Raw genomic sequence first — 21,776 nt, 5'->3', positions numbered from 1 at the left:
ATTCACCGTGATCTGGTACTCAAGTCTTAGGTTGGAACCGTTGGATGCTGAAGTTCACTTCGTGTAGGAGACTCCGGCGCTTAGGGAGTTGGTGCGCTAGTCACAGCGGTGAGAATTTCCTTCAGTTCATCAGCCTAGCAAGTAGAGGAGTCAGTGAACGTGTGAAAAGCCGAACTGTAACGTAACCACTTTGTATTTCTTCCACCCGTACAGTGTAGTGCGTTTTCAGCGTCAGTAACTTGACATATGTAGTTTTGACGAAAACGGGCAAAGAACAGTGCGCAGGCATCGGGCCCTTTCTAGCAGCACGACCCATTTTGTCAAGAAGCTCACCGCGTACAGAGAGTGCACAGGTCGCTTCAGTTGCCAATTTAGGCCTCAACTTGGAAAGTCTAAAACCAATACACTGACGCTGAACTCGCACCACACTGTAATGAATCAGTGCCAATCCGAGTGTATTACTGGCTAGTTTCGAACGTCCAAAAACCTCGGAAACAAAGATATGAACCCGGTTCCTTTTTCGGATAAGATTGATTATTTTGGTGGCTGATTTGGACCGCAATGCAGTGTCCAGAACTCCATCACCACTGGTCATGGGGCAATCAAAGGCAGAGATTGGTCGGACTTGAACAATGTAAAATGGAAGAAGTAGCGAGGCAACGAGTACTTAAACTGCATGCGTGCTTCTACAAAGTCCTCAAACCGTTCAATTAACATGAGCAGGTGCAGGCATACATGCTGGCTTAAACCTTGGGTTAGAGGACCAGAATCTGGTCTGAACGTTACAGATCGACCCCAACGCATTCTGCGAGACTTCGACGACCCTGACGTTGATACTACTGGCGTCTTGATGCTCGTCGGGAATCAGTCCAAGCAAGCAGCTTTCAGAAAACTACTCTTTCAGAATGAGCCAGTCCGCGCACGGGCGAGCGGTGAAGTTCACCTTCTCGTATCCTCATTCAGGGAATGCCGCCAGAGACCTTTCGTGATCGCAGACACGGATATACCAAAATCCCAGAGTAGGCCATCCTCTCCCAGAGGTCGTCTGTGTCATGAGGTTACGGTCCACACATTCATGGAAAACTCAATGCCCAGTGAAGTGAGCGAGATCCACGATCATCTCTTTCACAAGGCTTTGCTTCCATTCGCAGATGTTATCTGTGTATTTGTGGAAGATATCGGTGGGTTTCAAGCTTCGTTGAGGCGGGTCATAGCGTGGCTGGAGAAAGGACCGCCGTCGAAAAGCCCTGTACGACCGCGAATACTTCTTGTGGCAAACCAAGAAGATAAGCAACAGCATCGTATTGAATTGGAACGGTGCTTGGAGACTCATCATTTTAGAGATTTGAATGATAGTTTCAGTGGCGTTTCCATCGTAGGGGTCCCAAGACTCTCGAGTAAGAGAAGAAGTAGAAGGTGCAGGTTAACCCGGCGCTGGCAAGTGCTCGGGCCTGAAATTCTCAGGGCCTTGGAGACCAGTAGGCAATCTCGTCGACGATCCAACTACCTCTTCTCGGTCCGGCATCTGGCTGAGTTTCTACAACATGGAGCGAATGCGGCGAGAAACCTGGCCTATGAACCTTTTGATTTCATAAAGACATCTCGCGTACACCGTGATGTGGCTCCAGACCTGTCTCGCCATATCTCAAACTTCTTGGAGAAATTTACTTCTTTGAGCTCACTCAAGCAGTTTGCCGTACCACTAATTGCTTCGAGCTTACTTATTGATCATTATCCGCCTGGGATGCACCGTAAGATATCCAAAGTTATGCTTTTCAAGTCTAACCACAATGCAGTCTTCGACCCACACGATGTATTTCGAGAGCTGTATGAGGATGCGTGCTCTCGCGCCAGCTCTGAGTTCAAACCAGGCTACAAAGGCTGTTTCGCCCCTTCAGAGATAGTAAGACTGATATCGAGTAGTATGTTTACACAGTTCGCACAGTTCCAAGCACTTGGTGCATCTCTGGACTGGCATCGACAGCAGCTCGCGCGCATAAGCACTTTCTTAGCATCGGTCTACTCAAACGAGACCTGCCTGGGCTGCATCACTCGGCGGCCTCAATACAGGCTTCAATGTGGGCACCTAGTCTGCCAAAACTGTATCAGGACGTTTTACCACGCGGACGATTCCGATCCATGGGTCTTTAAATCGGATGCATGTCACATTTGTGCGGTATCCACACCTAACCTCTCTATTCGCTTAGCTCCAGATACCTGTCGAGCTCGAGTATTGAGCATCGATGGCGGTGGGATTCGTGGGGCAGCCCCAATTGGGTTTCTCAAGACAATCCAAGATGCGATTGGCATTCCTCATTACGACGTACAGAGGAATTTTGATATTATGTTTGGCACCAGCTCAGGTAACACCATTGCATGGGAGAGAGATGTAAACGGGGATATACTGACTGGTTTAAAGGTGGCTTAAGCGTGATAAGTCTTGACATTCTAGGCTGGAGTGTAGATGATTGCATGTCTCATCTCAAGAGGTTTGCTGGAAAAGCCTTCGACACTCGAGGTTCCCATATCCTACGCCTACTCTCGAGAATTCCGGTTATCTCTAGTGTGACTCGGTTGTTCTGCTTCATCTACGCAGTGCTGGTCGACCGCAAATACCCGGCCGATGGTTTGGAAGAGCTACTCATGAATACCTACGGCCGTGAAAGGTCCATTACAGACGTTTCTGCGGCCACGGAAATGGGGTCCCAGGTAGGTATCACACTGACGAATGCCCGTGATGGTAGTGTTTATATCGCCACAAACTACAACGGGGTGGGCAGACGGCCCTACAATCTTGGTGAGTCAAGAACTGAATCCAGGCTACGAACGCTAACCTTGAATAGACTACTGCCACCTGAGCTCAGATGACGGACATCAGCAGGTTAAGTGGTGGGAAGTGTGAGTGAGTTTTGCCCAGCTTCTACGACTAAGGACTAAATCTTGGCAGCTTGCGATGCGCAACAGCAGCGCCGTTGTAAGTTCAGCCGCTATCAACGTCCGGGAGCTGAATTGACGAGAATGCAGTTACTTCAAACCAAGACGCATTGGCGATCTTGGAACTTTTCAGGATGGTGGCCTCGCATTCAACAACCCCGCTTCCATTGCGATTCGCGAGGCTATTGCTTTGAGCCCGGACGCAGCCGAGCCCAGCATTGTAGTCTCTCTTGGAACAGGCTCCTCTTCTTCGAACCCCGAAGGCGAGTCTTCAAGTATTCTGGTTGACAAATTTCCCTTTAGGCTTTCGAGGGCTCTATGGAGACAGACAAGTTCCAAGACGGCTTGGAACCACCTTTTGGGTCACCAGAAAGCCGGTGATCGCACGAATTTCTTTAGGTTTGATATTGAATTTGAGGAGAAGGAACCGTTGTTAGATGACGTAAACAAGATGGAGCATGTCAGACAAACCGCTTGCCAGACGATGACAGGATCACCAAGCCTTCACCGCTTATCTCGTCATCTTCGAGCAGAGCTCTTCTTTTCGAGCTAGATGACTCATTGCCACCTTACTATTCTAATGGCGCCTACCAATGTACGGGTACAATTTCGTGTAGGCTTCGAGCAATGACGCTTGAGTATGAGGCTTTCATGCAGCAACTCTGGCAAAAGACGGCATCTTTCCGATTAGGAGGACAGATATTGGGGATTACCTGCGAGAACATACACGCGAACTTCAGCCACAAGGTTTGTTTTTCTTTGCCGAGTCCGAAACATCAATTCGCAATAAAACTGGCAGAACGAAACGGTGATTTTTTTGATATTAGCGGGTCTCCGTTCACGCTCGACTGGTTGATGCAAAGACAAGGGTTAAACTCCAAGTTTGGTACCTCAGATCACCGGAAACGTAAGTGTTCAAGCGTCCCAACGCGGTTGCAGAGTAAGCGCCGGAAGTTCCGGTGATAAGGGATTTATCGCGAAGGTGATACACCTAGATATTGTTTCCTTTTAATCGCGTGTAGATTTTCTTTCCATTTAGTTGCAACTAGAGAAGGCCACTTGGTCAGCGAGTGTTCCCGATGGCAGAGGCTACATGCGCGCCTGTCCACTCTATAATAACTTCTCTTACCTAGAACTCGCGCCTTTGCGTAATAAAAATGCATAAATTCTCGCTTTTAGGACGACTTTAATATCTAGCACTTGAACCTTCGTGCCATGCGACTCATCATTGCTAGGTGAACGCTCTCAAATCCGCTGACAACTGGCAGCCCAACGCTACTGACCCGAAGGCCTCAGGAGGAGGAACATGATTCACATTTTACAATAATATGATTGTGTTTGATATTAGCTATGCCTGAGCGGCAGTGATCCCGTGGCTGATAACTTCTAGTCTTCGACCCGCCAGTGCGCTGGTGCCCGACCCGACCGTTCCATTTCGGTTAAAGCTTGATGCAGTGGTTCTAGAGACCGGAAGGGTTAAAGCTGTGCTCCTGGTATGGGGAGTGATGCTTAACTCCGTGCATTTAGTCCGTTTTGAACAGAGAAACCAACTACATGAATGCTATGTACGTTTGCAATCTAATAAATACAATACGTTTGGGCCATTTGACCAGAAACGGGCAGGTCTCAGGTTAGGTAAGGCATAGCGGCATGGTTCATACTTCATTCAATAGGTTCGAAGCACCTTATGGCCTATATGCCCAATATCTAACATTTCTCCTTAACGGCCCCTGGCTGTGTTCTGCTCAAGTAACCTAGTCATAACAGCTTTCCATCGCGGCTCAGAAGCCTATCACCGCCTCGGCCATCATTACAACCAAATGCAGCCTATCACCGCCTCTGCCATCACTACAACAAAGTGCAGAAATGATATGACGGCTAGGCTAATGGACCCAGTGTACGCAAAGCCTCGATGAAGAGTACCGCCTGTGAGATCTCCCAGATCTAAGCCGTTTGTATAGATACTCATGACAATCCCTGCGAAGGAACAGAAAGCAGCTAGTCCCAGGCCGCTTATGATAATGTTTATGAGGCTCTTTAACGGAAACACAAAGCCCAAGGAGCTCGCCACGGAGATGATCGACGAAACTAAAATGAGGATTACTCCAACACTAAGGAAAACTTGTAAAGATGGAATGTGGTGTAGTATTCCTTTCAATGGTTTAACCGTTGTCGATATATCCGTAATTTTATCAAACGCGTTACCGTCCTTCATTGGGAACTCTACACAGTCTGAGCGACTGTCGAATTCGACACATCCGTACTTGGTTCCGACACTGCATGCTTTTGGAATGAGTCCGTTGATAAAAGTCTCGCCCGCCGCAATGGCACTAGTAGCCTTGTTTTTGATATCGTCTGCAACTTTCGTAGCTCGAGCAACTGCCGAAGTCGCTTTGTCGGCAATATCACCAGCATCATCTACGACGTGCGTTGCCTGTGCATGAATGCTCTGGATGGGGTTTGGAAACCCCCGGATGAAGACGTCTCGTTCAAACTTCATTTCAATCAGCATGGGGTGTACACGAAGGTATCGTAAGGGATGATACCGAGATCTTGAAAATGCCCTCCTTTTCGTTTTTGGTGTCGGAAAGCAGCTTCAGAGTGAAGACGAGGAGGGATATTATCAGGAAGCCGTGAATCAGAAACAGAATGATAGATTTAAGTCTTGAGAACATTTCGATACTGTCGTTTTCTCTTTTGACGTGGAACACTGGTGCCTCGAGCTTCTTCCTCAAGAACTTATGGGGATCATTGAGCACTCTATAAATGATCAATACCTCATTAGTCCTAAACTGAGCGGCCATTTCTGGCCCTTTCAAGCCCGACAGCAGGGTTGAGAACTACAGGGAAAGAAGATTCGGCCATTTGAGGCTACTGCAACCCATACCATGCTGGAGACAGCCACTAGCAGACGCTATTCGAGACTCAAGAAAATTATAAATGAACATGAACCTACTTGCAGTATAGATTAACATACTACGTTGCTACCATGCTTATTCTGGGAGAATATACAGGTATTCCTACAAATACATACAGACTTGGTGTAGCTCCCCCCTTATGCCTATTGAAATCCCTGGACAGTCTGGACTGACTACGATTACCTAGCCGGCGACACAATGTCAATGCGACCAATTACCGGAGACTTTATTGCTACAGCCTACGTCAACATCTACCACCCAACTCCCTGCCATAGAAATCCAGGCTATAATCACAGAACCAACTTCCTCGGCCGAAGATAGCTCTATGCAGTCAGTATGGCAGACGACGACCGCAACACCCGACCGAATCAATACTCTGCCAGCTGGGGCGGGTAGTAATCTTTCACGAACCCTTTGGACACCCACCAGCTTCCCTACCGAAACAGTCTCAGATATTTCCTCTGCGGATCGCAGATTTAAACTGAGCAGCCTGATTCTCTGGTCGACTCTCTTGGGAGTTGTGATCGTCCGTTGGTTCTAGGGCCTGGACCGGCCATGCATGTGCGAAAAGAAGATGTGGATAACAGCACAACTATATCCTTCCACCAATGAGAGCTTTCGTTCGATTGCGATGTCTCTATACACCGCTCAGCCTCGTTTGCACAGACCCAAGTCACGGCCTGCTTTGTCACTCTGGCGGCAAGACCCACGGCTATAGTCGTCAGCCGTTGGGGGAATGGCTTTTTTCCTGCTCCTTTCGAATACGTATATGTACAGATTGATTAGTGATACTTAGTTTAGTTCAATATACCATGCAGTACCCCTCCACCGGTAAGACCCCTCTACCGGTAAGCAAAAAAAAGTTTTCCCCATACAAAATTCACCTTTTCAACCTCAGGGGAAAAAAATTAACAAAAACAGTAAAATAAATTTATTTCCAGAATTCGGGTTAGAATCGAATTAATTTTAATATTTTCTCGGTCTTTTTACTTCACGACCTGTGCGGGTGCGTATGACGGGTAACTCTTCCGCCTCCGAATTTGAACCTTCATCCTCTTGCATCCCTCCCACCTCAATCACATCCTCAACAGCCCCTGTCTCTTCAATTGCTTGGTTTGACTCGGAAATAGTTTCACCAGCCACTAGAGCCTTGGCTAATGTCATGAACTTCTTGTTGGGATTAGGTATGGCCTTTCTCTTCTTGCCTCTACTTAACCGGCCGACTTCCTCCTCCATACGGGCGTTTCATGCCGTTATCAAGGCTATCTTTAGAGTTCCTCGCGATAAATAGCCTTGGGGGCATTGAAAGCTCCGTTAAATAGTGGTTGGAGACCATGAGAGCATTCGGCTGCCAGGTAACAACAATATATGTTGTTGAAAAAGCAGGTAGCCATCCACTCATCCAGGATTTTAAGTCAGCGACATTTATGCTTCAGACTAGGTAGATGCTCATGAATTCATGACTTCTACGGCCATCTAATATAATAAGCCTAGAATCAGACTCATCTTCTGGCCCGCTTTGAGGCGGATAGACTTCTTTGAGCCACTCGACTGCGATATGGTTGTCCGTCCAGCCGCTGTTAGAAGTGATGTAATACCAGTCGGCTATCTTCTTGAACTCATTGATAAACCGCTGTTGCTGAAGTCCTTTGCCTTTGAACGTAATCCATGGTTTCAGAAAACGGCCATCTGCTGTCACGGCTTCGATAAAGCTAGTCCAAGCACGGGACTGAGAGCCATTGAGGAAGGCCTTCCTCTTGGGATCGCTACTGCCGATAACCAAGGAATCCAAGCCTAAGTTGGGCATAAATTAGTGAGCTTTATGACAAAAACGATAAATACTCGCCAAATCCAGCCATGATACCGCCCTCGTCGACATTAGCCGTGTTCTCAGGCTTGATCCAACCATACTCCCTCTCCTAGACATCAAAGTACCAATTGACAGCCATTGGGGTAAACTAATTGAATTTTGAGGCCTCCTAGCGTCTTCATATCTTCGTCTTGTTAACTGGATGGTGTTTCATGAACCTAGCTATTCAGTGTGCACCGATATCCCTTTCCCGGGCCTTGCTGTCTCAAGAGCGCAGCGACGGCGGCGCGAACTCGATTGTGAGAAGGAGCATAGCCCAAGGCCTCTTGTCGTATCATCCAGGTGACTAATCTTGCCTCTTGAGACTTGGATAACAACTGAGAAGGCTGGATGATCTCGGACTTTGACGGTAGGCGTCTTAATCAGTCAGAAATGAGTGGTCTGAGGGATGTCATGCTTCTGGGCGGCTTGGTTCTGAGAGAGGCCGTTATCTGTGACATCTAATATTGCTTCTATAGTGCCATTCTCTGTATAAGACATTCGAGGCATTTTTGAAGCGATTATGGAAGGATGGTGTTGATACAATTTGATGAAGCTTCAGGGAGGCTGGTTCACGAAGGAGGCATTTTGAGAAATTTTTACGTTAGTGCCATGCGACCATACCGCTTATATGATCAAAAGATTAATGTAATAATATTAAACGGCACGAAATTATGAATACAACAGACATTGTTCCGTGCCAATAACTTCAATCTTGGCCAAGCGCCGTGTAATTGAAGTTGGGCATTTTGTATGGGGAAATTTTGGTTTTGCCTACCGGTAGAGGGGTCTTACCGGTGGAGGGGTACTGCATGGTAGATATGGCTTCGACAGGCACTACATTTCGTTCCTTTCTTTCCTATGCCCCTCCATTTTCCTTTTCATATAGTTATATAACTAGTTATAACTATATATTTTTTTATCATAGCACACAAGTCCATCCAACCCTCTGATATTTCACATCGTCCGATACTGCTGTGCTCAAATGCAGCGCTGCTGTCAGATCAGATTAACAATCAGATATATCAATCAGATCAATCAAATCAAATCAGATATGGATTTTCATCAGATCAAACAATTCAGATACTAGCCTCTATACATCTGATATATCTGATATCCCTTAGGCAACCTTGCAATTCCATAGTTGGATAGCTATTACCCTAGAGCTGCCGGATCATATACATGTTCCGATTGAAAGTAAAGCGTTTTCTACAACGCACCGCGTTACAGGGGTCGTCAGCCCAGCAAAATTTGTCACGGACCCTTGCCCGGGTCCTGTCCAGAGGCAATTTTAAAGGAATATTCCCCCCCCCCCCCCCTTTTTTTTTTTCTTTCCATGCTCGTAGTGTAGCCTTGCCAGCCAGGCATACGCCACCTTTAGGCCGTCAGAAACTCGTCAGCTATTTATTCTGAAGCTATCCACACATTCTGCTCGTGTCCAAAATGTCAGAGAGCCCTTTGAAAGGCAACCTTACTGGCAGCGCGTCGCCACAGGCGCCACTTCCTCCATTTCCTCGTCTCGGATCCCGGCCTAAGAGCATCGCTAAGCAGTATGATGCGGCTTTGGCCTTAGCCTCCACTACCGATTCTTCGGTCAACGACCTTTACAAGATCACTTGGGGCCAACGACGTTTCATCATAGCAAGCCTCTTAGATAGGAGGAAGAGCAGGGGCCGGCGAAGCTGGATCGGAAACCATGGCTGGTTCCTAGCAGAATTGAGGAGAGATAATACATCTAGCGGGGATATCTGGTGTTGCCGGCTCTGTGATGATAAGGGCACACCGCGATTTTTCAATGCTCAGTCGACATTTTCGGCACAAGCCCATCTTTACAAGTTGGCGGTCCTTCCCTTTTCCAAGGGTATCACTAACAGCGTCAGAGCTCACAGGATCACCGAGACCTTCGAACCGGGCTCATCTGACGACTCGTCGGTCCTCGACCTTCAAAGGAGAGCATCCAAGAAACGACCAGCTCCTCCTTCCTTAGTCCTTCCCCGAGCGAAGATGGCACGGATCAGAGAGCTGTCAGTTGGCTATATTATTGACTCTAATCTCCCCTTTACTACCCTCGAGAGCACTTACCTGCAAGAGTTGTTCCGTCAGCTGGATCCTGATCTCTGTCTCCAGGTGCCCTAGAGTCGAAGTACGGTCAGGAAAGATCTCGAGGATATACTCTCTTTAAAGAAAGCAGCCGTCAAGGAAGAACTCGACAAGGCTATTACCCAGATACATATTAGCTTCGATCTCTGGACCTCTCCAAACAGGCAAGCTTTTACTTCGATCTTTGGCCATTTTATTGACCGGGACAACTTATACCAAAGCCGGCTGCTTGCTTTCCGGAGGCAGATCGGGTCTCACGCCGGCGAGAATATCGCATACACTATAACGAATGTTGTCCGGGATTGGGGGATAGACTCGAAGCTTGGGGTCTCGATCTGCGATAATGCGGCTAGTAATGATGTTTGTTTACGAAGCCTCTACGCAACTCTCGATGCCTCGATGACTCGAGCAGATACAGAGGCACGAAGGATGCGATGCTTCGGGCATATTCTCAACCTTGTTGCCCAAGCGTTCCTCTATGGCGATGATGCAGCTTCTTTCGAACTTCAATCTGAGGCTTATGGCATGCTGGAGCAGGTTGAAGAAGACCTCGAACACTGGCGAGCTAAGGGTCCAGTTGGGAAGCTTCATAATATCGTCAGGTTCATCCGAGCCTCTCCGCAACGTACCGAAGCATTCAAAGCACATGCCAGGGAGCAGGAGGAAGCAGACATTTATAAGCTTGCAGAAGAGTCAACGGCCGAGCTTGAAGTGATACAGAACAACGCTACGAGATGGAATTCGACCTATATGATGATCGAACGCGCCTTGATCAAGCAGTCTGAGCTCAACAGCTTCATTCAAGAGTTAGGGCTGGAAGCAGACGCCTCAAGAAGGGTTCCTACCGCCGATATCCTGACCTCTGATGACTGGAAGGTCCTCAGGGAAGTTCTCCATATCTTAGAGCCGATCTATAATATGACGATGAGAACACAGGGATGGGGTACAAGTGGGAGTCACGGCCGGCTCTGGGAAGTCATGACAGGGATGGAGTTTATTCTGGAACATCTCGAAGACTGGCGGGCTCTCTATGATGAGGAATCTGCTCATCTAGCTGCGGAAGTAGGGCAGAGAAGCCAGGGAGAGGAGCCTGAGCTAGTTATGGGTGTGAAATCAACATCTGCGCAGTTACCGGCAGTCGGCCAAACCCGAGAGCGGCCCTCACGCCAGCCGCGACTACCATCACGGCTTCAGGGGTGTGAGCTCACGCCGTTACGCCGCCGTCGCGACACAGGTCTTCCGGCTCATCCACATGCCAGCCTACAGTTCAACGAAGATGCCCTCCCTGCGCATTCTCGAAACGACTACCTACAGAGCGATGCTCGTTCTATGAGTACTATTGCTAGTATGGAGGGTCAAGAGCGTGCAAGCATCAAGGCGAGCATCAATAATGCTTGGATTAAGCTTAACGAGTACTATACCCTCCTCGGGCAGTCGCCTCTGTTTGCGGCCTCTGTTGTTTTGAACCCGGACCTTGGTCTCCGGTGGCTCGAGGCTAACTGGACCTCTCCAGAGCAGCTACAATGGCTTCGGGATGCAAAGGATGGCATCAAAGGCTACTTTGAGCGTTGGTACTCAAACGACGATGACGCGTCCGAGGAGAGCATTGTGGCCATGCCCTCGTTAACGCCCCGACCTGAGCAAAGCAAGTTTGAGCAGTGGGTAAAAAGCCGGCAGCCTAAGCTTTCAGCAACCGGCAGTGAGCTTGAACGATACTATAGGCTTGAGCCGGAGCAAGTGAACGACCCCATTCAGTGGTGGACCGATCATAGGAACGCTTTTCCACGTCTAAGCAGATTTGCATTGGATGTCCTTGCTATTCCGGCCATGGCAACTGACTGTGAGAGAGCATTCAGTCTTGCGAAGCTTACAGTCAGCTCACAGAGGCATTCCCTACTTGGATCGAGCATTGAGTCGGTCCAATTACTGAAGAACTGGATCAGAGGAGGGCGTGTTACTCTTGGGGGCTTATGCTTGAGTAATAAGCCAGTTAGAACCTAGGGCAGGATGCCGAAGCTGGGGATAGCTTCATCTGACCTATGATGTATCAGATATCTATCAATCAATCAATCCGATCAGATATAGAGGGTAAATTATCAGTTCAGATGAGATTTGGGCCCTGATCTGATTTGATTGATCTGACAGCAGCGCTGCTCAAATGATGTTTTGCGGCGGACTGTTCGGAAGAAACTCCAGTTGGAACAGATTTAGGATTTTGGAAATGAAAAGCCTATGCACGAGAGATTATATATCCTGCAGGCAAGCTTGATATTGTTGATGCTACGGTGAAACTCGGCGTGGTTAAACTTGGCTTTTAGGTTCGAGTAACTAACAATGCTGAACGCTTCGATCATCCTTATGATCGACCGGTGCCTGACATGCCCCGCCGCCGACTGGGGAATAGTTTACAAGTTGGGTGATTTGAATGGTGCAACAAATTGGGAATGTCAAATGGAAGAACTTGTTGTAAGAGGTGTGTCGTCGTCATTTCGCTCCCACCGTGTTAAGGGGGATACGTCCCCGCTTTTAGCACATCGGGTAGTGTCTTTACTTTCTCATCATTGAGACTAGGGCTGTGACGCTGGACCCGGAACCAGTTTCGGAAGAAACAGATGGCCAGTGAGCATATAATTTCGATGCATGTGATATACCCATTGTTAGCAGCATCACACGAAACGCTGCTGACGTCACAAGATGAGGTCCTTCCTTCACTTTGGCGCCCCTGAGCGTGAATGCACATCAAATGGGGCCGCTTGCCTGATTCTTCGGGGTTCCCCGAGAGCGCCAAGGTGTGAGGATAGTTGATACGGCTCGGATGGTCAGAACAATCCACTTTCCGGGGCCGGGAATGCCCAAAAGAAAGCCAAAGTTGTGTCACAAACCGTTAGACGTGTCGCGTGTACTTGGTCTCATGTAAACGCCTCGCTGGGCGAGAATGGGTTGAAAACAAGTTCATTGGTGAGGTACTTAGCAGCGAGGGTCGAAAGGGACAGAGAGCGCACAGATTACTGGGGCTAAGCAACTAAACTTGCTTGGGCATAACCGCTTCTCTCCATCCTCTGCCGTTCCGGAATCAGGTATACCTTCACGACGGGTGTACCATCTTTTAGAGGACAGAATACTACCTGTTCTCATATTGAAATGTGTTGGGAGCTTGCTCAGTATCACTGTGCCCACTCAAAGCTCGGCAGCTCTCTTCCCGCAGCCTCTCTACCACTGGCCCTATGTCGTTCATGGCAAGGAAAATTTTCAATAGGAAGGACTCGTAGTACTCCTTCATTTTAACAGTTCCCTGGAGCTGTGCTGTGCATTCTTGGAGTTGCTGGAGAGAAAACTCGAGCTGTGCGTTAGTATTTTGAAGCTCGATCCCGAGTCGTCTTGACTCAGCTTCCTCTCTCGCCAACTGTTGGCTGAATGAGTGACCATGGTAGTCGACGCCTTGGAATCTTACATAATCCGTCTCTCCGCTACGGCTGGCTGAATTATGAGATTGGTTCGGTGCTGGCCGTGGAATAATCTCAGGCTCATGGGGAGTTCCTCCAGTTCTGCTCGGAACAGCCTCAAAGCTATCGCCGACTTCACAACGTAGCTTTTGAAGCGCAGCGATTCCGATACTGCTCAGGCCTCTCGAAAAGAGAGGTCTGATGGGATCGCTGTGAACTTTCCATGAGTATCCGCTCTTCTCTGTCCGGTAGAGTCGAACTTGGCTTGGTTGTATTTCCAACCCTGTCCTTTCCTCTGGTCTGAATTAGGTACTTAATCGCTCCTGCCTGCAAGCAAAGATCTCACTGATATGGTCTGCAAGTGCCTCCCTGCACTGTTCTCGAGCGACCTTCCTGTTTTCTCGAGTGCCTACGGGCGACCTCGAGTTCGGAGCCTTCTCGGCCATGATCGACTTGGATATTGCCTTAGCAGTAAGTGATACGATAGGTGGTTGACCGAGAACAAGAGAGAGTTAAAATTACTGGTAATATATGTACCGGCAAGGGATCGGCAGATGGGGTTCGAGCGCAAGGTCGGAAGGTTGTGCGCTGCATCGTCCTAGAGTGGCCTTTGGGGGTCTTTTGATCGTGTTCCAAAACTAGCCTTCTGGTTTCCTGATTGCAAAAATCTGGAATTCTGAGCCATGGCCGATTTTTTATGCCAGTTGAAGGCATGCCGCGATGATTAGAGATGTCCTCGAAGCATGCTTGGCTTCGTCGTCAATCTGTGTTCAATTTCTCTAAATAGCTAATTTCGAACATTTATTCATTGACACAGTCGCTACAGACGAATTCAGGTACAATATGTAAGCTTATTACTTAAGAATGCTAGCTGGAAGAGACTTATACGTCCGAATGGATGTACCAACAGAGAGCTGTTTCACAAACCATTAAGTTTATGATACGGAGACACGATGGCACGGTAATCACTAATTCGTACGTAATGCCATTTCTAGAGCCCCTAAACTATTATTGCATGAGCGAGAATGTGCTACTGAGGAATGAGCGTACACTGTGTATCAGCTACCTTGATTGAAAATGAGGATAAGAAACCAAACATATCCAGGCGTCAAGGTTGAATCGGTTCGTAGCTATTATTACCGTTCTAAGAGTTATGTTTCGCGGCTCAAAGTAGCACCTACTGACCGTGGTAGTAAGTGACGTACTACTAAATAGGTTCTGGTTCTCGATCCCATCCTTCTTTGCAATCTTTCCCTATGATCGAGCAACTCTCAAGGTCGCCGGTACCAAAACCAGTGACCTAAAACTGGGATCCCGGTTCAATTTCGGCTGATGACGGTTTAACTTGGCTCAAAGCCTCTTTCTGATGCGCTTGCGCGTTCGAGAGAATGATGAGGGCGGAGCTGGCCGTATGGGGATCAATGGATTTGTTTCTACGCTGGTATATGCGGCGAAGGCATCGCGGCAGAATACTTCCTTCTGCTTGCTTGGGTATACTTCGACACAGAGTAAGTGAGAGGGAAGACTGCCATCTATGATTTTTTGGCACAGTTTCTGGGTGTCCATCAAGAGGTATCGCAGGGGATCATGGTCGTCATACAAGCGAGTCTGGAGCTGCGTCAAAGTACACACAGAGAAGGGGTGACCTTTGGGGATAGCACACAACAGAGTATACTCATAAATCTTCTGACTTTCGCACCACTTGCGCAGGCCCATCCATAGCCGGCACTCGTCTTCAATTGCCTTGACTTCCGACTCATGTACTTGCGCGTTTCGTATTTTCTCAATATACCCCTTGTATTCCCTGAGACGTCTGGGGTCTATATCATAGCCTTCAATGGTCTCCGTGGCAACTTGATCGTAGAGGTTGGCCTTGCAGAATCGGTGATGAAAGTCACTGGGTTGTGCTGTCGTCTCGATGACGCTACACAAGGCGTGCATTTCCGTTTTTGATGAAGCTCCTACGGAGCGAGCTACAATTACTGCACTGCTCAGAATCTCCAGGATATTATTGAAATCATTGCTTTGAGTCGGAGGTAGAGTTTCTGACGCTGGGGAGCGGCGTGGTGGACGGCGACGCCGCTGAGACTTTTTCTTGCCTCGCGAAACTGGAGCGCCTGGGGCACTTGTGGCGATGCTAAAGGAAATGTGGTCACTAGCATTCGATGTTGAACTCTCGACAGGCCTATCGATATTTCCATTGATGGCTGAGGCAGCCTGTGGCTCGGCGCTCTGTAGACTATGATCTAGAGGCACTTCGTAGCTCTGCTCCAATCTGTCTCCTAGGGCGGCGAGGAAATATTCGGAGTCGACTTGCTGTTCGCTCCCCAGAAGAGAGGTGACGTGTTTTGCAGCTGCTGCAACTGTGGGCTCGTCAGGGTCTAGCTGCCCGCAAATGAGTTCAACCAGCAATCGGTTACGGAAGTGCGGGAGCTTATCATTGAGAACCTCATCGGCCACGTGAGCAAATCCATTGGCAATGAGACGGATATCCAGAAGCATGATGACGCCGGCGTCTTCAGTATCCCAGGACGGTGACCTAGGCCAAGCCGAAGGGCCCGTTTCTGATCGTGGGTCGCTCATATTGTACTTGTGAATACCATCAGGATATACAGCTGCGAAGGCCCAGCCCAGTTCATCGTGGACAGGAACAATCCAGGTTTTCTCTCGATCAAGCCCTCCAACAACTGAATCGAGTTCGCGGCGTGGTATGGCTGTCGTGATGTCGACGCCGATGTTTGACTTTCGCAGTAGCTCGAGATACGCGAGAATATCAGCCATTGAGATATTGCCTGTTTGTGCCAAGCACCTTCTGGACGGTGTAATAATGTCGTCTTCAATGTGAACTAGTTCTCTGACTTTCGTAGCGCAGTCACTCGACGTCTGATCTTGTGCCACAAGATGATCGTACACTGGTTGCTTCTCTCCTAGAGGGTTCCAAGAAGGGTAGTAACGCAGGACACGTTCCACTGCCCTCTGCCATTGAGATAGATCCTGCGATGACAGAGGAGTCGACGGTAATTCACGAAGCGATTGGTCCAGCCCTCTCATATTCGCCCTGGTATGGACTGAGGTGCGAGTGAACGACTTTGACTTATATGCTTGGTTGCGGAAGCATGCTGCATTGGAAAACGGCGAACATCGGCCCAAGCAAGTGTAACTTCCGAGTTCGAACGGGTCTAAATCCAAGCGGAGGATTGGCCTTGAGCTCAATCATATCTCCTCTTGCCCAAAATGGACTTGCATGAGGCACCGAACATAGTCATAAGGTTTGTTTCATTGCAACCTCAGTGCACGTTCACATCAACCTGGATTTGACACTAGCAGAACGACGACAACCATGCCGGACCAACTTCTTGATGCTCGGAAGCCTGCACATAATGTAGCGCGAGCTTCAGGGTTACGCATAACCCCGATCCTACGACGACTTCGACCCATCACCGTCGATATCAACCCAGACAAGCCCGCTGTAATCGAGTCATGGATCTCTAGCATGTCTCCAACGGATGAAGGAAGTATAAACGCCCCGTTGGACGTGCTTTATTCAGCCAAGTCGTGGCCAGTGGGCAATACGACACGTGGAATCGAGAGGCGGCACGGCTGAGAAATTACGGCATCATTATGGTGAGTCACGAGATCACTTTCATAAGGGCCTGGTTTTGGTGCTAAGACTATCGCCTTTTCAGGATGGGATGATCCCCATTGGAGCCTCTTCGAGGTTGTCTCGGCCATCTGTATCGCTAGTTGGGCGAGGGTGCTTCCAGAGTGTGACGGTGTTGCCCGCCAGGCAGCCACGTTGGGGCTTGGGATGTTTACTTTACGACGTCTTCGGCTCCTGTGCTGCTCCCGGTGCACATTATAGAGGTCTTCCACCCAATCGCCACGAACACAGGAACATGTAGTTCCAGCTGGTAGTGGATAGAAATTGGTCAGCTACTGTCTGCATCGTTGGTGGAGGTGCCCCGAGGTTGGCACTGCTTTGGAAGGTCCTTCTGTACGACAATGGAATTTGCGAGCCGCGATCACAAGCCATCATAGAAACTAGCACGAGAAATTTGTCTCGGACTCTGGCGGTTATCTTAAACCGAAGCGCATTACAAATCGAATTTTCACCAAGCATCAACGGAACGAGGAACCCTGGTTTTAATTACGTCGCGAGACGATCCCGTGTGCGTCTTGCGTAAAACCACTCGGAACATTGTGTGGCTTCCTACTCACGCGTTTTGAAGTGAAATGGCCAGGCTAGGACGTAGTCTGACGCAAAATTCACCTTCTGAGGCCATCAAGCCATCAGTCTTTTACAATGGACTCCGTTGCTGCTTTGTACTTAAGGAACCAAAAATACTTGGTTCGCTGGGCGTTTTGTTGGAAAATCAGGAGGCTGTCCCAAGTGCTTGGGGTGGAATTACCGACGCAAAGTGAGGCTGCGGGTAGTACCACACCTACTAGCGAGGCACAACCTGTTGAATATGTGGGGTGTCACGTGTGGGTCAAGGATCTTAAGATGAAAAGCAGGTCCTTCAGGGGCAGATACTTAACGAAAAACAACACGAATACACTGAATCAACTATCAGACAGTACGTGTATTCGGTCCATTGGTTGAATCAGTGTATTCGTGTTGTTTTTCGTTAAGTATCTGCCCCTGAAGGACCTGCTTTTCATCATAAGATCCTTGACCCACACGTGACACCCCACATATTCAACATCAACCAATGGACCGAATGCACGTACTGTCTGACACAACCCCATAGGGCACTCTATAAAGTCCCATGACAAGCTTGAAACGTAGCTACTTATGATGAAACGTGGAGCAATTGATACATAAATTGTTTTATAGGCAACGGTAGTATTTGCTGAACAACCAAGGGGAAGGGTCAAAACTGAAGTAGATGACGTCCTACAAGCATTTTAATCTTTGTTTCCAACGACAGAGTGACGACAGATGCAGCCTTTGGTATTGTACGTTCAAACCCATACCAACCCCCAAATATAGTCAAAGTTTCCTTCGCCTACCTCACTCTCCTGCCGTAGCTAAATTGAGTGCTTCGCTGTTCGGCAACTGACATTTCTGATCTCATGCTTCTGCGGGCCATAAAGAAGGCCTTCTCTTCCTCATCGAGGCTGAAAGTTTCTCGAAGCCATCTAAAAGTATGGTCTTTCATTTTCGATATTCTTCGTTTATAAATCAGATGGCGGCTTGCTTCTATCTCGGTCTCGGATGATGTATCGAAGTAACTCTTCATAGCAGGCTCTGGACCTGGTAGGGTTTCGAGAAGTGGTTGCCCTTCGTGCCAGGCTTCTAGGCTATTGTTATTCGGTCGATCCAGGCCAAGCATGGTAGTCGACCGATTAGGAAGAGAGGACCGCAGGGGACGGTAAGTGGCGGATAGTGTTCTTGTGATGAGGGCACTAATAAGTGGCCGGAAAGCTCTTGTGCCACCCGGAAATTCACGTCAACGTCACCACGGGATACGATATTTTCTGCCGAACCAGTTGAATGGACAGTCCGTTGATTCGACCTTCTTGTCCAAGAGTCGCCAATTTCTTGGCCAAACTTTTTAGATGCAAACAGTGATCTTCTGAAGCACTTCTTCACTTGGGCCAGGGCCGGCGGGGGTTTCCGCTGCTCCAAGCCTGTGGCTGGAGTGCTGAATCTACCCTTAAAATAGGGCAGACTCTGTTGAATCTTGGCTTCATGTGAGACCGTTTGCTCTGGCGAGATCGGTTCAGGGGCGCCATTTGGTTGACTCTCTCTGAAAGTATCGATGAGTTCGTCGATCTGAATTTTGAGAGACGCATAGATTGAATGGCCGTTTGTTGCTCTATGCGGAGAGATTGGAGACCGGAGCGAGGAGTTATGTTCATGCATCCTGTGATAGTCGGGGGGTTGCATGGTTCGTTGTCGAAAGCCGAGCACATAGAAAGAAGTTGAATGCGGCTACGCTGGGAGTCAGCAACAATCTGCGGGCCGAAAGGTTACAATAAACGATGCTGAAACATCTGAAAAAGAGCAGAGATTTCTTCTACGTCCTAGAAAGAATTAATCCTCATTCGCCTCAGCAATGGGACGACTTCAATGTTGCTCGCCAATCGATTTGAAAATTCAACCCCTACTTCGTCATCGATATGACACTTTCGGAACTGGACGCCGGAAAAAGGCCGTGAGTTATCTAGCCCAATCAGCAAAAACCGATCTTTTTGGACAAGTCAGTCAAAGAGCAACCCTCTGCCTCTGTACTTATACTATGCGCTAGCTGCCGGCTATCGCTATTCCGCAGCCGCTCCTCAAAATCCTGCTTTGCGAACCACGATGTCAAGTCCTCTCAATAATATCGTTGGAAACGATTCTCCGGTTCCAGAAGCATTCTGGGACCAGCTACACCAATGGTTGCAATTTGGCGGTCGATTAAGCTCTGAAAACGATCAACTGAGGCAGCAAATCGCGAACATGCAAGCCCGAAAAGAGCGACTGCTTGCCTACAAGGCTACGTATGACCAGATGGCCGACACCCAGAACCAGTTGATCATATCATTAAGCGCTGGAATATCTGGCAATAAAAGTCAACCTCGGCCATCTTACGGGATGCAAATAGATCCAACACTTTCTGTCGATTCGCTTAAAACTTCAACGCTCGACGGAGTGAGTCTTGTGCCCAAACCGGATAGCCCGCCTTCGGTGCTTCAGCTACTCGAGCCCGAATACCATAGTGGTGGAACGGTTTAGAATCAAGATATGGAAACCTTTCAAGTGTGCAAACTAGATAAGATGCAGGCTGGGACATAGTAAGCAATTGCCAATGACCACCATAGGCTGAGCAGTACGATACTGATACAGAAAAGTTAACTGCGGACTGCAAATAAACTTCAATCTTATTGCATGGGGTGGATTCATGAGATCTCAAAAATAATCCCAGGATTGCGTGGACGATTGAACAATATAGAATATCCTATTCATAGCCCTACGAAGGGGCCGCTATACGCATTATTTTAGTAACAAGGTGCCCATTTTTGATCGCAGCCATGTTGTGATTGGGTGCAGCCCCCCTTTGGAGACGCTATCGAGAGTTGAACAACATTTCCCCCGTCCTTTTGATGGCGAGTGGCGAATAGATTTCCAAGTGACCATAGTCGTGCCACTATTATTGAATAGGTCGATTTAGATCTCTAACTGAGTCTTGTGACATGGTTCATGAAAATGGCTACGGCAGGATCACAGGGGCTCAATGGGGCTCGATTTTATAACGTAAACGCCCCGACAACCTTCTCCTGATATTGCCAGCGCGGAGACTTCTGGTGTTGAATTATGACCCAAGTCGAGTAGCCAAATGAGTGTCCCTGTAAAGTATTGCCTCAGTTCGAGTGAAGAGTTTGACATTTGCTTTTAGACTCGGAAGGGAAGAATAGAAAAAGAACCTTTTGTTCGCCAAAAGCAGAGTAACTGATGAAGAAGCTGGAAGCAGGTGCAGGGACACATCCTTGCATGCAGCAAGTGCTTTTACGAAGGCACAATACGTATTAAAGGTGAGGTTGAATATATGTTAACCGAACCGCATGCCTTTGGCTAGAAATCAGGTAAATTACGTTGTCGTTGGTGGCATGTGTCAATTCATTTTTGATTCTCAAATTAGACATTTGCTTGGGGACGTTCACCTCTTTCTCGGTTTCAGAATTTGAGAACTTTGTCCTTTTCCGGCTCCCCTTACATATGTGGCCATCATATGCTCTATGCAACGCCAGTTTTGGCCTTGTCTGCAGTTTATATAATAAAGCTCGAGCTCAAATTCTCAAGTGTACAACCGTGGCTCTAGGCTCAAGGGATCGCATTCAAAGCTCAACGTCCCAGGTTTATGATGTCTCTCGGCACCGTCTCAGAATGGAGTTGCTTCGAAAATGAGGTCACGTCAGCCAAGCCACTACAGCCACAGTCTTTCCAAAACATATTTCACCAATCTAGCGGCAATCCATGTGCATCTGATAGCAAGACTTCTATCAATGCCTCGTACGAACTTGAGGGAAAACTCGATGAGCAGGAAATTCGTATAGACATCCTCGAGTTGGAACTTGATCAGCACAAGGAGGCAATGAGCGAAAAGATCAGTCAACTAAATGAAAGAGACAGCACCATCAAGACGCAATGCTTCCACATTGTTTCTCTGCATCACAACGTGTGTCAGTTAACCGATGAGATATCGAAGCTGAACAATGTCATTTGCGACCTTCGCAACCAGTTGTGGAGATTTACAAATGAGGATTGGCAGAACCACGCTGGGGTCGGGAAGAAGCGAAAATTGGACCCATGAAGTTTGTCGAGCCCACTGGCATTTTCTGGGTGTTCAAGTACTGAATCCGCAATGGCCAGGTAGTGTAGTCCTGTAGGCCGGCAGAAGGAAAACTCTCCTCATGACTATGAATAGCTACTTCAGACGTGATCTGCAGCAATTTACCGGGAGCTTCTGGCAGAGTCTCTCGACAGTAAGGGAAAGGAAGTTAAGAGAGAAATACAAGGAAAATTGTTTGTCTTATTTCTATGTT

The 21,776-nt window shown here is 48.2% G+C and overlaps 6 protein-coding genes across 6 annotated transcripts; 3 read left to right on the top strand and 3 right to left on the bottom strand.

The window, feature by feature from the left end:
* Positions 1-715: 715 nt before the first annotated feature.
* MRS44_017736 (uncharacterized protein) lies at positions 716-3,487 on the top strand (the record flags this gene model as incomplete). Its single annotated transcript, XM_065615636.1, has 8 exons — positions 716-1,317; positions 1,465-1,751; positions 1,797-1,922; positions 2,208-2,363; positions 2,420-2,797; positions 2,844-2,898; positions 2,948-2,974; positions 3,025-3,487. The coding sequence occupies 8 exons, from the start codon at positions 716-718 to the stop codon at positions 3,485-3,487; spliced, it is 2,094 nt and encodes a 697-aa protein (XP_065471708.1).
* A 1,257-nt stretch (positions 3,488-4,744) lies between these two features.
* MRS44_017735 (uncharacterized protein) lies at positions 4,745-5,609 on the bottom strand (the record flags this gene model as incomplete). Its single annotated transcript, XM_065615635.1, has 3 exons — positions 4,745-4,878; positions 5,140-5,428; positions 5,481-5,609. The coding sequence occupies 3 exons, from the start codon at positions 5,607-5,609 to the stop codon at positions 4,745-4,747; spliced, it is 552 nt and encodes a 183-aa protein (XP_065471707.1).
* Positions 5,610-9,144: 3,535 nt separating this feature from the next.
* Positions 9,145-11,802, top strand: MRS44_017734 (uncharacterized protein; the record flags this gene model as incomplete). Its single annotated transcript, XM_065615634.1, has 2 exons — positions 9,145-9,799; positions 9,860-11,802. 2 exons carry the CDS (start codon positions 9,145-9,147, stop codon positions 11,800-11,802), a joined length of 2,598 nt encoding a protein of 865 aa, XP_065471706.1.
* A 1,120-nt stretch (positions 11,803-12,922) lies between these two features.
* MRS44_017733 (uncharacterized protein) lies at positions 12,923-13,690 on the bottom strand (the record flags this gene model as incomplete). The annotated part of the gene is made up of 2 exons (XM_046274400.2): positions 12,923-13,539; positions 13,591-13,690. 2 exons carry the CDS (start codon positions 13,688-13,690, stop codon positions 12,923-12,925), a joined length of 717 nt encoding a protein of 238 aa, XP_046123492.2.
* A 904-nt stretch (positions 13,691-14,594) lies between these two features.
* On the bottom strand, positions 14,595-16,295 carry MRS44_017732 (uncharacterized protein; the record flags this gene model as incomplete). Its single annotated transcript, XM_046274401.2, has 1 exon — positions 14,595-16,295. One exon carries the CDS (start codon positions 16,293-16,295, stop codon positions 14,595-14,597), a length of 1,701 nt encoding a protein of 566 aa, XP_046123493.2.
* Positions 16,296-19,554: 3,259 nt separating this feature from the next.
* On the top strand, positions 19,555-19,968 carry MRS44_017731 (uncharacterized protein; the record flags this gene model as incomplete). The annotated part of the gene is made up of 1 exon (XM_065615633.1): positions 19,555-19,968. The coding sequence occupies one exon, from the start codon at positions 19,555-19,557 to the stop codon at positions 19,966-19,968; it is 414 nt and encodes a 137-aa protein (XP_065471705.1).
* Positions 19,969-21,776: the final 1,808 nt, after the last annotated feature.

Source organism: Fusarium solani (genome assembly GCF_023522795.1).
Source record: "Fusarium solani strain SB1 chromosome Unknown bctg00000014, whole genome shotgun sequence".
NCBI lineage: Eukaryota > Fungi > Ascomycota > Sordariomycetes > Hypocreales > Nectriaceae > Fusarium > Fusarium solani.
Note: the sequence above shows the minus strand (reverse complement) of the source record. Positions and strands in the feature narration are given on the sequence as shown.